Source organism: Arvicola amphibius, chromosome 2 (genome assembly GCF_903992535.2).
Source record: "Arvicola amphibius chromosome 2, mArvAmp1.2, whole genome shotgun sequence".
NCBI classification, from domain to species: domain Eukaryota; kingdom Metazoa; phylum Chordata; class Mammalia; order Rodentia; family Cricetidae; genus Arvicola; species Arvicola amphibius.
In genome coordinates this window covers 148144053-148158666 of record NC_052048.2, presented here as the reverse complement: position 1 = coordinate 148158666, position 14614 = coordinate 148144053, and the positions used below count along the sequence as shown (strand labels likewise).

Below are 14614 nucleotides of genomic sequence, written 5' to 3'. Positions count from 1 at the left end.
TACAGCAAAGACAATTGTGTTCATTATTGTGTATGATTAAATCTCTGTTTCTCAAAGATTGGACTATGCCCAACCTATACCTTGACTACAAATGGTTCTGTACTGGCCTGTTCCAGGAAACAACCACCATGTCTTTGTTTCAAAAAGTTATTATACCCATCTTGCAACCCTACCTTTGTTTCGAAAAGTTATTATGACTACCTGTTGTTATGACTACCATTGTTAGGACCACCTTGCAATAGTGCCTTTGTTTTAGGAGGTCATTATGCCTAACTTGTGATGCTTATGTTCTGTTCTGATAACCCAGCCTGTTTTGACAGCCAAGTCCCTCATTTAGAAATGCTCTAACCCTGAGCTATAAAAAAAACCCTGTCTTCCTCATGTCCAATGCTGACCTCTTAAACTCCACCTTAGGGAAGGCCAGCCTGTGTACATGAATAAAAAAGCTTGCTTTAAGCCTGGCAGTGGTGGCACACAGTGGTTAATCCACCACTGGAGAAGCAGAGGCAGGTGGCTATCTATGAGTTCAAGGTCATCCTGGTATACAGAGTGACAGAACAACCAGAGCTATTACACAGAGAAAACCTGTCTTGAGGAAAAAATACACCCATTATATATAAAACAATACTTTTAATGTGTCTATGGATTTGGGTGGTGAGGTAGAAGACATCCCAGCAGAGAACTATGATCGGAAAGGTAACCTGGAAACACTGCCTGCAAGTGCCCTTCAGTAGAAGTTCTCTGAGAACAAAGGAAGACTGAGACTATTCTAGAAAAGGTCTCATTTTTTTCCTCTTCCCTCTCCCTCTCACATATGCTTTCCTAGGTCTGTCTCCTTTCAAATTCAGAAAGCTGCTGTGTTAGATGTATCAGGTGCCACAACAAAGTAGCACAGTCTGAGCAGTTTACGGCACTACTAGTCCTAATACGTCATCCCCATCATCCTGGAGGCCAGAGGCCGGAAGTAAATGTTGAAATAGATTGCTTCCTTCTAGGAGGTCATGAAGAAAAGCTCCAATCTCTGCCTCCATCATCAACTTGGCCTTTCCTGGGCATCTCTCTGTCTTCATCTTCTCTTTGCCCTGTATCTGTGTTTTCTTTTCTCATAGGAAACCAGGCCTGTTGGACTGAAGACCCTCAGCGATCTAGTATGTCTTCATCCTAGTGAATAGCAAATCAGGTTATTTCCAAAAGAAAGAGGGGGTCACATTCATAGGACATGACATTTGGAGCCATACTAGTCACCCTATTGTAACCACGAAGCAGTGCCGTTTGTACCAGATCAAAAACCGTATTGTTAGGAGGGCTAAGGGTATCAAAGTCCTGAGTTCAGACCCTGCACTGACCCTTTACATGTCTTTGCATACAATGTATATAGTTAGAAATGTATCAAGCTGACAGACTAATAATACACAACTTCAGGCAGCTGTATCTTCGTTGTGTTTTTTTTTTTTAAATAGGGTCTCACATATCCCAGGCCTTTCCTGAACTCACCATGTAGTCCAACTAGCCTTAAACTCTTGATCTTTCTACTCCCCACCTCCTAAATTCTTAGGCCACAGGTTTCCACCACCCTGGGCCATATCTTTTGATATGAAAAATATTATTTTATATCCAATCTATTTTCAGAAAAAAGAACAGCCCTTTCTTTTTTGTTTGTTTTTTCTTTTTTTTTCTTTTTTTTTTTTTTTTTTTTTTTTTGGTTTCTTGAGACAGGGTTTCTCTGCAGCTTTAGAGGCCTGTCCTGAGCTAGCTCTTGTAGACCATGCTGGTTTCGAACTCACAGAGATCCGCCTGCCTCTGCCTCCCCGAGTGCTGGGATTAAAGGCGTGCGCCACCACCGCCCGGCTTGTTGTTTTGTTTTTCGAGACAGGGTTTCTCTGTGTAGCTTTAGTACTTGTCCTAGAAACTAGCTCTTGTAGACCAGGCTGGCCTACGTACTCACAGAGATCCACCTGCCTCTGTTTCCCCGAGTGCTGGGATTAAAGACGTGTGCCACCACTGCCCCAGCAAGAAACAGCCCTTTCAAATTAAAATTTAGACCAGGTGTTATAGTCCATGCCTTTTAATCCAAGAATAAAGCAGAAGCAGGAGGATCTCTGTGAGTTCGAGGTCAGCCTAGTCTATACAGCGAGTTACAGGAGAGCCATAGCTACATAGTGAGACACTGTCTAGAAACAACAACAACACAAAAAAGGAAAAAATAATAATAAAAGAAAAAATGATATTTGGCAGTTCTATGGTTAGTCTGATCTGTGTAGAGACAGATTTAACTAAAACAAAACAAAATAAAAAAACTGGGCATGTAGGGTAGTTGATAGAGTGCTCACTTCAACTAGAGGAGATCCTGGCTTTGATTTCCTGCAGCCAAATAAATAAGTTTTTAAAAAACTCTGCTGGAGCCTGTTTCTGGGACTGTCCTGCTTTAGGAGTCAAAGACAAAGCTTAGTCTTATCACTTTCTTCTTCTGTGCTTGTGCTTTCTCACAAGAGTTAGTTTTGTTACAAAGTCCTCTATATCATATAGAGTTATATATAGTTATATAGTTACAAATGATATAAATAGGGGGCTGGAGAGATGGCTAGATGTTGAAAAGGTGCTTGCTGCTCTAGCAGAGGACCTGAGTTTGATTCTCACACCTTCTGTGACCACGGCTCCAGGACACGGACTCCTCCAGCCTCCCGGCACACATCGCCATAATCTTTACACAAACACGCACGCCTTCACACAATTTGTTGTTTTCTTCTTTGTTTTTTGTTTTGTGTTTGTTTTTGAGTAGGTTTCTCTGTGTACAACCTTGCTGTCCTGGAACTTGCTCTGTAGACCAGCTAACCTTAAACTCAGAGATCCGCCTGCCTCTGCCTCCCAAATGCTGGGGATTAAAGGCGTGGCGCCATCACTGCCCAGCTAACACATAATTTAAAGTAACAAAATTAATCTTAAGAAAACAACACTAAATTTTCTGCAGACAAAAGCAGACCTCCAGCCTCCTAGATTAGTGACGGGGTTCCTAAGCTGTGCATTTAAAGTCCCAGGCAGTCCTTCCAGCTGTTCAAGCCAGCTTTGAGCTCCTCTTCCTTGGTCTATGGCTTTTAGCTCCAGTCTGCCAAATCATTTCGGGAGCCAACAGGCTTCTCCTTGTCATCCTGTAGCCCCTTTCCCTGGCCAATTTGTTTTACTTCTGCTGCTACTTAAGAAAATGTTCATCCTTGGGCTGGAGAGATGGCTCAGAGGTTCAGAACACTGCCTGCTCTTCCTGAGGTCCTAGAGTTCATTTCCAGCAACCACATGGTAGCATCACAACCATCTGAGATCTGTAACCCTCTTCAGGCCTGCAAACATACAGACAGACAGAACACTGTATACATAATAAATAAATAAATCTAAAAAAAGAAAGAAGAAAGAAAGAAGAAAGAAAGAAAAAAGAAAATGTCCATCCTTTACCTGTTTTCTCTGTGAGGCAGATCCCATTCTTCTCTTGATGGGTGTAGAGCAAGGCTTCCTGGACTTTGTCCACTCTAAAAAAACCTTTTTTCCCAAGAAAATGTGTATCTCTGGGTTAGCCTGAAATTCCTATACAGACCAGACTGGACTAGGAACTCATAGAGACCCACCTGCCTCTGACTTTTATCCTCCTCTGGTTGGATTTTGAAGCAGGTGTTTCATTGTCCCAAGCTTCAACCTTACTATGTAGGCAAGGCTGGCCTTGAACTCCTGGCCCTCTTGCTTCTACCTTCCCAGGGCTGGGATGGCAGGCCTGTGCCACTCTGCAGACTACTATCTCAGACTGTAATCTTTAAAGTCAAATATTCTAACAGTGCAATCCAGTGATATACAGCTGATACATGCTGAGGAATAAAGGTAGGAAGACGTAAGTTAAAACATCTTTTCTTCTGTAAGTAAAACCATTTTTTACAAGGTCAGAAAATGTTCTTCCGTAAAACTGCTGCCATTTATACATACTATAGACTCCAATCTGAGTTATTTCAGTCAGTTTCTGATGGTGTGGCATTGTAGTCCCAAGTATGCATGTCCTGTGTTCAAAAGCCAGGCTTCAAGAAACTGGCAGATATGGAGTGGTCAGAAATTACTAGGGGGTAGAGGGATGGGCTCAACAGTTAAAAAACACTTGCTGTCCTTCCAGAGGACCAGAGTTCAGTTCCCAATACCCACATTAGGAGGGTCCATAACTGCTCATCAAAGGATCCAACACCTTCTTTGGACCTCTGAGGATACTGGCACTCTTGTGTATGTACATACATATACAATACATATATACAAATAAAATATTTTTAAAAGAAATACCTTGGATTCACTGACCTTGATATCTTTTAGGTATTCTTTCTTAATTTAAATTTTTTGTGAGAATTAGGTTTTGCCTGCATAAGCCAAAAGAGGGCATCAGATCTTCTGAAACTGGAGTACAGATGGTTGTGAGCTGCCATGTGGGTGCTGGAAATTGAACCTAGGTTCTCTGGAGAGCAGTCAGTGCTCTTAACTGCTTTGCCATCTCTCTACCCATTACCCTTTGATGATTTGTTTATTTTTTGAGATTGTCCTGGAACTCAATAGATCAGGATGGCCTTGAACTCAGAGAGTGCTATATTAAAGAGTGTGCATCTCTACTCCGGGCCATGTTTGTTTGTTTGTTCTGTTCTGTTTTGTTTTGTTTTTTGTTTTGTTTTAAATAAGAACAGAGTGAACTGATCTTGGTTCTTATTTAAGATTGAATTTATTATTTTGATATATATGAGTGTTTTGGCCTGCATATATGCGTGTGCACCCTGTGGTGCCTGAGGAGATCAAAGAGGGCATAAAATCCCTTGAATGGTTGTGGAGTGAGCTGCCATGTAGGTGTCCGGAAATGAACCCAGGTCCTCTGGAATAGAGTCAGTGCTCTTAACCACTAAACCAAATATACAGCCTCCTGTCCTTTTATTTTTGGTTGATTTTGGTTGGCATGATCCCCTATGGGGGAGGGGGGGTCATAATCCACAGTTTAAGAAGCTGGGGTTTGGCTAGGCGGTGGTGGTGCACACATTAACCCCAGTACTTGAGAGGTAGAGGCAGGCAGTTCTCTGTGAGATGGAAGTCTGAGGAAGTGGGAATGGCCCAGTGGGTAAAGGGACTTGCAACCAAACTTGGTGACATGTAAACAAGTCATCATTGTCTTAGTGAGCCACGTTCTGAGAGCTGGAACCTGGTGTCCACAAACTTTCAGAAGCCTGTTACTAGCAGACTACTCCCAAACCATGATGCCACATACCTGCAATTTCAGCGCTCATGAGGTGTTTTGATTTCTAGTCCAGCCTGGGCTACCCGTGAGCATAAGGGCCAGCCTGGGTTACACAGGAAGTATAGGACAGACTAGGAATTACAGAGCATTTATTAAAAAAGTAAAGACAAACCAGGCCTGCCTGGATGGCGCACACCTCTAATCCCCACAGTAAGGAGGGCAGAAGTCAGGGGATCTAGGTGAATTTGAGGATCAAAAGCTGGGCACACTTGCACACACCTATAATCTAGCACTTTGGAGCTGGTGGCAAGACTTAGAAGTTCAAGGCTATCCTCAACTGCCTAACAAATTGGGAGGCATGTGCTGTATTAGACTCTGTCAAAATTAGACAAAGAGAGAAGAAAGAAGGAGAAAAAAAAAGTTTTATCTTATGTTATAGGTTTTTACCTACACATATGTCTGGGAATGGGGATCCCCTGGAACTGGAGTTAGAGACAGTTGTGAGCATTCATTGTGGTTGCTGGGAACTCAACCAGTCCTCTGCAAGAGCACAAGTGTCATTAACTGCTGAACCATCTGTCGCAGCCCCAGGTAGGTTTGTTTATTTTCTTTAAAGAAAGAGAAATAGGGCGGAGAGAGCTCCAAGGGGATTGGTCACTGTTGGCCTACACAATCACCTGTACACCACACACACACACACAGACCACACACGTATAAATTAAAAACAATAAATAATTTTTAGAGAGGGAGTAATCAAAATAGTTGTTTCATGGGCCAATAAGATGGTTCAGTGAATAAGGATGCTTGCCTTCAAGCCTGATGACCTGTTTAAAAAGCTGTCATACAGCCGGGGGGTGGCAACCCACACCTTTAATCCCAGCACTCAGAAGGCAGAGGCAGGTGGATCTCTGTGACTTCAATCCAGCCTGGTCTACAAGAGCTAGTTTCCAGGACATGCTCGCAAAGAGCTACAGAGAAACCCTGTCTTGAAAAAACCAAAAAATAAATAATAAATAAATAAATAAATGAATAATGTTTAAAAAGCTGTCATAACCTATTTGACAGGGGAGGTATATGATCACAAGTGGTTTCCCTGAGGGAGCTCATCCATTCACTAGAGATCTGCTGAAATCCTGGATTTCCCCAATTCAGGAAACTCACTGCATTATTTATGATAATGGGGACTGTGTTTAAGCTTTCCCCTGTTCACACAGAAATAAAAAAAATTTGTTCACAGTCTCAGATATCTCCTTAGAAATATCTCCTTAGAAACACTTTCTAAGCCAAGAAAATGTTGAAAGGAAAAGGATTACCAAAAAAAGGGCATATATGCCCGCAGTGGTGCACACACACCTTTAATCCCAGCACTCAGAAGGCAGAGGCAGGCAGATCTCTGAGAGTTTGAGGCCAGCCTGATCTGCATAGCTAGTTCCAGGCAGGGCTCTAAAGCTACAGAGAGAACCCTGTCTCGAGAAAAAAAAAAAAAAAACTATATAAAATGTTATATAAACCATTTTGTAAAATTGTATGACTATCATTATCATGCATATAGATATTTATACAGTAACAATGTTCATAAAGAAGAAACAATGAGGATGGGGTCAAGCCCAGGTGGTACAACAGCGCTTGGTTGGCATTCATGAAGCCCTGGGTTCTACACCAGCAGGCCATAAGACAGACGTGATAGCATTCACCTGTGATCTCAGCACTTGGGAGGTGGAAGAAGATGAGCAGAAGTTCAAAATCATCTTAGGCTACAAAGTGAAACCCTGTCTCAAAAAAGAAAAGAAGGTGGGAGGGGACTATAACAATGAGCTGGGCCTAGCAACTCAAAAGGAAGAACGCTGAGAGTTCCAGGCCAGCCTGCCAACAGTTTGAGGCCCTTATCTTAAAACATCAGAGCCTGAAAGATGGCTCGTGGGTAAAAAGGCTTGCTGCTAAGGCCTGATGACCTGAGTTCGATCCCCAGGACCCACGTGGGTAAAGGAGAAAACCGACTCCCACAAGTTATACTCTGATCTCGCACATACATAGACAAAAAATAATAATATAAATGTAAGATAGGCAGTAGTGGCTCAGGAGGCAGAAGCAGGCAGATCTCCATGAGTTCAAGTCCAGACTGGTCTACAGAGTGAGTTCCAGAAGGGCTAAGGCTATACACAGAAACCCTACCTTGAAAAAAACAAAACATAAATAATTGAATAAATAAATAAATGTACAGAAAAAGCAAAAACCAACAAGCTAAGTGTGGTGGGGTTGGTGATACTTACATATAAGCCCAGCACTTGCCAGTTGATGTTGGAGAGCCAAGAGTTCGAAGCTCTTCTAGTCGGCTTTCTGCTGCTGATAGCAACACTGACCAGATAGCACTCGGGAAGGAAAGGGTTAATTTGGCTTAGACTTCCTGGTCCCAATCCATCCTTGAGGGAAGTCAGAGAAGGAACGCAAGCAGGAACTGAAGCACACACCATAGAGGAAGGTTGCTGACTGGCTCGCTCACTGCTTTCTCTCTACACCTGTATAGGATGGCGTTGCCTCCCTGGGGCTATGCGCTCCCTACCCCAAGCAGTCATCAGTTAAAGATAATACCTCACAGACATTGCCACAGAAAAAATCTGACTTAGGCATTCTTCATTTGAGAATCACTCTCCCTGGATGACTGCAGTTGTCTCAAGTGGACAATAAAAAAGAAATAACACAAGCCAGGCACAGAAGCCCGCGCCTTGAATCCCAGCACTAGGAGGCAGATGGAGTTGATCTCTGTGAGATCAAGGCAAGCCTGGTCTACAGTGAGTTCCTGGGCAGCTAGGACTGTGTAAGAAGAGTTTGTCTCAAAAAAACAAAACAAACAAACAAACAAACAAACACATAAAGAACCTAGTTAGCATAAGGCCAACCTGACCTACAGAAGACCTTGCCACAAAGAGAAAAAAAATGATAGAACTGAGTGGGGATTCTCAATGACTTGCTTCCTATGCACTGAGCACTTTTCTTTCTTTTTGTTTGTGACATTTCTTTGTTCTTAAGACAGGTATTGAAATATAACTCAGCACTCCCGAGAGGCAGGCACATCTCTGTGAATTCACGGCTAATCCAGTTTCAGTCTAGCCAGTATAAGTAATGAGACCCTCTCTCTAAATATATGAATAGTTAAATAATAAATAAAAAGATAGTCCAGGCTGGCCTAACTTGCAGTCCTCCTACTCACCCTTCTGAATTGCTGAGTGTTTTCTTTTCATTTTATTTTATTATTTTGTAGCTCTGTGCATTTGTGTGTATGTGTAGTTATGTGCACGTGTCACCACAGGTGCCCTAAGACCATAGTATTAGTGGATCCTTTGGAGCTGCAGTTACAGGCAGCTGTTAGCCACCCGATGCCAGCTGTGGGTTCCCGAGAACCAAAGTCAGGTCCTCTACAAGTAAAAGAGGCCCCTGGCCTCTTTTTAATTTTTAGAATGATTTTAGTTTTGCAAAACAATCATGGTCTTAAAAAAAAATGCTTGTTTGCTTTTCTCTCCCTAAGATGCCCCCTCACTGAATTTACATCCCTGCTGATGTTTTCCTCTTCCTTGCAGCAGGTCTTTGTGACAATATTAAAACTGTGCCCACTGTCCTACCAGGGCGTATAAGTCACCATTCTAATCACCATTCTATCATGCTGCTGCAGTTTCCAAGTCCTGTTTCTTCTCTCGGGGACAACTGGCAGTGAATGTGAGAAATGCTGGCATTGTTGTGAATTTCCTCCAGCCTCAACTCACACATTCATCTTCACAACCGGGCACTCCCCCGGACAGCCTGCCGAGGATGGGTTCATTCCCCCAACCCTGCTTCCTCTCCAAGTCTCCAAGTCCCGCCTGTGTGTTTCAGCTGGCACTGGTCACAGTGGGGCACTCAAGATGTGGTTGTCGGTCTACATTATAAACATCCAGCAAGAATAAAGGACAGGGGAGACAGAGGGAAACTTCAATTCTTTGAGTCCAGCAGCTTTTTGTTGTCATTGCTGTTTGAGACAGGGTGTCTAGCTAGCCTGGAACTTACTATGGAGAACTTACTATGAATTCCTAGAGATCTTCCTGCCTCTGTCTCCCAAGGACTGGGATTACAGGAGTGCAGTACCACAGTTTGGCTTTGTAAATTTGTTTTGTTTTGCTTTGCTTTTTTGAGTCAGACTCACTATATAGCCTTAGCTGGCCTGGAACTCGCTATGTTAGACCAGACTGGCTTCAAAAATGCTGAGATCTGCTTGTCTTTGCCTCTCAAATGCTGGAATTAAAGGTGTGGACTATCATCCCCAGCTTTTAAATTAAAATTAAATATATATATATATGAGTATTGGGTGTGGTATATGCGAAGGAACACAGGTGCTGGCAGAGGCCAGAGGTTGTTGGGTTTCCTGGAACTGGAGTATGCAGGTAGTGGAGCTGCACCAGTGTTAAGCCCTGGGGGTTAATTCAGGGTCCTCTGTAAAAAGCAGTGGCATGCTGTAATAATTTGTTTGTTTGTAAAAACAGGGTCTTGGGTCTGTAGCCCAGTCAAGCCTCCAACTCAAAGTAATTGTCGCAACATTCCCCTCACCAAGTGGCATGGTGTATAGGTGGGTGTCCACCACACTCCTTCTGCCTGGGGTTTTGTTCTGTTGAGAACAGAGTCTCACAACCTAGCCTTGTGCTAGCCTAGACCTCCCTGTGGTAGTTACCAGGCTATCCCTCAAACTGGTGGCGATTCACTCTTGTCCACTGCCTTCTGGGTTACGAGAATGAGGCCTCTGTCAGGTTAGGGTTGTATTTGTTTATAGGGTCCTGTCCTGTTGTTGATTTTGTTTTTATTCTGTTGGCTTTTTGAGACATTGTCATCTTATAGCCTAGGTGGCATGGAACTTGTGGACTGTCCTGCCTCAGCCTCCAAGTGCTAGGGTTACAGAAATAAACCACAGGCTGTGTGTCATGTTTTATTATTACTTCTATTGTTTGTTTTGGGTGCTACGGAGACACCCCAGCCTCAGTCCCCCTCTCAAATTAGCAAAGACAGCCAGCGAGACCTCATTAGGAATTTCAACAGCAGAGGGATTTGGATTGTTTTGCTTTTGTTCCCTGCTGTCAGGGTCTCCTCGTGGTAACTGTCCCTTTATGACTTCATTCCCTGTCTCTGCTCCCATTTGCTACTTTGTGATTCATCAAAGGCTCAGTTTAGCTCATGCTGGTCAGAGGGCCCAGGAGTCTGCTTTGCGCAGACTCAGCTTGGAGACCGGTCTAGAACTGAGCTCTCTGCACCGTGTCCCTCGGACGCAAAGGGGAGGTTTCCTTTCCAGTTGGCGTCTGCCTGCAACAGGTGATGTGCGTTGGCTTCTGGAGCAACTTCAAAGATAGAGGCCAAGGGGGTACCTAGAGTGCCTGTAATGCTTAGCATCTAACCCATGGCGGTCTCCCCCACCATCGCAGGCCAAGCCAAGCCAAGTCTCATCAACCCTCCAACTGCCTCAGAGGCTGGCGCCAAGCCTGGAGAAAAAAACCGGGTCTCTAGGAGAGGACCAGTCATGCCTACTGAGGGCCCACGGCTGCAGCTCAGACCCTAGCCAGTATCGTCCGGCCTTGTTATGGCCCCTATGGTCGGCAGAAGTTTCTGGTGACTGCTAAGGGAGAAACAGTTTGTACGGGTCATGCCGCCGCCATTCTTAGAGCGCTGGAGCTGGAGCACCCAGCTGCCCAGTTTGTCCGAGAAGTAGCCCAAATACAGGCAGAGAACACTGGGGATGGCACAACCTTTGTAGTTCTCCTTACCGAAGCCTTACTGGAGCAGGCCCAGTACCTTCTGTGGCTGGCTTAGCTCGTAACCAGCTCCGGGAGAGCTTGGCCACGGCCACAGCAGAAGTCCTGACAGCGCTGCCGTTCCCTGGCCATTCGCTCTCTAGGGCCTTTGGAAGACCCATCATGGGCCCTCTATTCTGTGATGAACACCCCACACCCTGTCCGACACAGAGTATTTAACCAAGCTTGTGGCTCTGTGTGTTGGGTTAGCAGGGAGCCAAATGGCACCTTCAGGCCTGACCATATTGGCGTGTGCATGCTGGAGGGGGGGACGCTGGTGGACTCCCGCATTTCTCCCAGGGTTAGCAATATGTGGGAAACCCTGTGGACAAACGACCGAGGTGCTAACTGATGCCAGGGTGGCCCTGTTCATTTGCTCCTTCGGTCCTACATATCCTTATTCACTGGCCACGCCCCGTCTCTCCAACTCTGAAGAACTATTAAGATTTCAGAAAGAAACCGAACAAGTGGAAAAGGAAATAGCCCAGTTGGCCGCTATGGACATTAATGTGGCAGTGGTATGGGGGAAGTTAATGAGAAGACGGTGGTTCAGGCTAACAACTGTGGCATCATGGTGATTCAGGCCAAGTCACGAAAGGATATGGTCTACCTGAGTGAGACAATGGGCACTCCTCTGCTGACTCGGCTGCTTCCTCCCCTGGAGCCAGGAAAGTGCCAAAAGGTTTACACGAAGGAGCTGCAAGGCCAGTGTGGCGGTGGTGTTTGAGTGGGAACATGAGACTACACCTTCTCTCACTTTAGTCCTCAGGGGGCCCACCATCCAGGGACTTCGGGGTGCAGAGCAGGCTGTCTACTGTGGCATTGATGCATTTTCACAGTTGTGTCAGGGATCCCAGAGTGCTACCAGGAGCTGGGGCCACAGAAATGGCTCTGGCAAAAACGTTGTCGGACAAAGGAAGCCGACTGGCAGGCCCCAATGGCCTGGCCTTTCTAGCATTTGCCCATGCCCTGAGCTCTCTGCCTAAAACCTTGGCAGAGAAATGCAGGCTTAGCCTGCCCAATGTGTGATGGCAGAAATGAAGTGGAATTCACCAAGCTTGGGAACTTCCTCACTGGAGTGGGAACAGACGGGATAATAAATGTGGCCCAGGAAGGGATATGGGACATACTGAGGACCAAAGCCCAAGGACTGCAAGCTGTCTCTGAGCTGGTGCAGCAGCTGGTGACGGTCGATGACATCATAGTGGCCAAGAAGACTCCTGTCCCCCAGCAGATGACAAGACCCACCTCGCAGGCAAAGCAGTCCTCACCCATGAAAGAAAAATTTTTTGGCAAAATACATATAGCAACATGCTAAATAAAGTAAGGATTGTCAAGATTGGATAGTAACCTCCAAAGTACTGATGTTCCCTTATTTCTTTCCTTCACATCTGCGGCTTCTAGGGCCAGTTCGTTTTTGCTGGTTTTTGTTTTGTTTTGTTTTTGGTTTGGTTTGGTTTTTCCAACAGGGTTTCTCTCTGTAAAAGCCCTGATTGTCCTCTGTCCTGTAATTAGATTTGTAGACCAGGTTGGACTCTAACTACTAAAGTGTGTGCCAACGCTAGAACCAGTTTCTAACCTTTTCTTTTTTCAAGACAGGATTTCTCTGTGTACCGCTGGCTGTCCTGGAACTCACTCTGTCTCTGTAGACCAGACTGGCCTTGAACTCACCTGCCTGCCTCTGCCTCTGCCTCTGCCTCTGCCTCTGCCTCTGCCTCTGCCTCTGCCTCTGCCTCTGCCTCTGCCTCTGCTGGGATTAAAAGCGTGCACCACTACTGCTCGCTCGGTTGTTTCTAACCTTTTAAAGGATTTATTTGTGTGTGTGTGTGTGTGTGTGTGTGGTTTGGGGGGGTGTTGATGTGTGGTTTGAGTATTTTCATATGTGTGCAAGAGGCACCCACAGAAGTCAGAAGAGTGTGTGAGATCCCCTGGAGCTGAAGTTACAGGCACATGTGAGGGTCTATGTGAGTGCTGAGAATAGAACTCAGGTCCTTTGGAAGAGTAGCAAGCGCTCTTAACCACTGAGCCATCTCTCCAGAACATGAAGTTAGAGAGTAGAACAACAAAGATGGGTGTGGTGGTGCAGGTCTGTGGGAGGTGGATGCAGAAGAATGCGCAGTTCAATGTGACGCACAGTGAATTTGAGGTCAGTTTGGGCTATATAAAATAAGACCCTGTCTCAAAATACTAGGGATGGGGACTTGACTCAGTTGGCAGCATGCTTGCCTACATGCACAAAAGCCTAAGCCCCAGCACCACACACAAATACCTGGAATTCTAGACGTAGGGTTAGAGACAGGAAGATCACAAGTTTATTAAGGTCATTAATATTAAGTTTGAGGACAGCATCAGTTGTATAAGAAGAGAGGGAAGGATGGGGAGAGAAAGAGGTTTTTTAGTAAGAGCTCCATTCCAAGTCTTGACTTTTCTATTTCCTGTTTCTCTCCATCACACCTGTTTCTGCAGTAACAGCAGATGCAAAGACACAGTTCTAATGATTTCAAATCGAGTACCTGAACTAGTAGTTTGAGGCTAGCTTGTGCCACATGAAACCCTATCTCAAAGAGTTTCCTTTAATTAAAATATTTCAGGAATGCCTGGTAGCATAACAGTTTAATCCCTGTAGTAGAGAGGTAGAGGCAGGAAGATCTCTGTGAGTTTTAAAAGCCAACCTGGTCTACATAGTAAGTTCTAGGCCATTCAAGGCTAGATGAGACCCTGTCTCAAAATAATAAAAATAGATAAATAAAAAATTAAACTATTGCTATTTGTTTTTAGGATTTTTGTTTGTTTGTTTTTTTGTTTCAATACAAGTTTTTATTTTGTGGCTCAACTTACTATGTAGCCCAGGCTAGTTTAACTGATTCCCCCTACCTCAGTCTCCATAATGCTAGGAATTATACACCTGAGCTACAGTGCCAAGGCTAGGTATTTCCTTATCCTTCTTCTCTTTGTTTTATTTTATTTCTTTTTTTAATTTAAAATAGATTTTTTATACAATTGTTTTGTTTTATTTTGTTTTCAAGACAGGACTTCTCTGTGTAACAGCCCTGGCTGTCTTAGAACTAGCTTTGTAGACCAGGCTGGCCTTGAACTCTCAGGTCACTGTCAGCCTCTGCCTCCAGAGTGCTGGGACTAAAGATGTGAGCTGCTTTTATTTAATCAAATAAAAGACATTATTTGGGCCAGTGAGATGGTTCAGCAAGTGAAGATGCTTTCTGCCTAATGACATGAGTTCCAGCCTTAGCACCCACCAGATGAGGGAGAGAACTGACCCCCACAAACTGCCCCTCGAGCACCATGTACTTGCAATGGCACACAAGCAAGTACACATACACACAATAATTGTTTAAAAAACAAAAGCCAGGGCCAGAAAGATGGCTTAGTGGTTGAGTGCACTAGCTGTTCTTCCAGAGGACCCAGATTCTATTCCCAGCACCCACATGGCAGCACATGCCTGAAATTCCAATTCCAGGGGCTCTGACACCCTCACACAAACATACAAGCAGGCATAACATCAGTGCACATAAAAAATGAGTAAAAACTTAAAAAAAAAAAAAACAGAAGTTTTGCC

The 14614-nt window shown here is 44.5% G+C and overlaps 1 protein-coding gene and 1 pseudogene across 1 annotated transcript; both read left to right on the top strand.

The window, feature by feature from the left end:
• The first annotated feature begins 641 nt into the window (after positions 1-641).
• Positions 642-12358, top strand: Cct8l2 (chaperonin containing TCP1 subunit 8 like 2). The gene is given in 13 exon segments (XM_042054562.1): positions 642-730; positions 8544-8644; positions 10640-10785; positions 10787-11048; positions 11051-11121; positions 11123-11191; positions 11193-11232; positions 11235-11332; positions 11334-11559; positions 11562-11746; positions 11748-11888; positions 11890-12099; positions 12101-12358. Coding segments are annotated over 13 exon segments (1896 nt in total).
• On the top strand, positions 6287-6440 carry LOC119808605 (annotated as a pseudogene).
• Positions 12359-14614: the final 2256 nt, after the last annotated feature.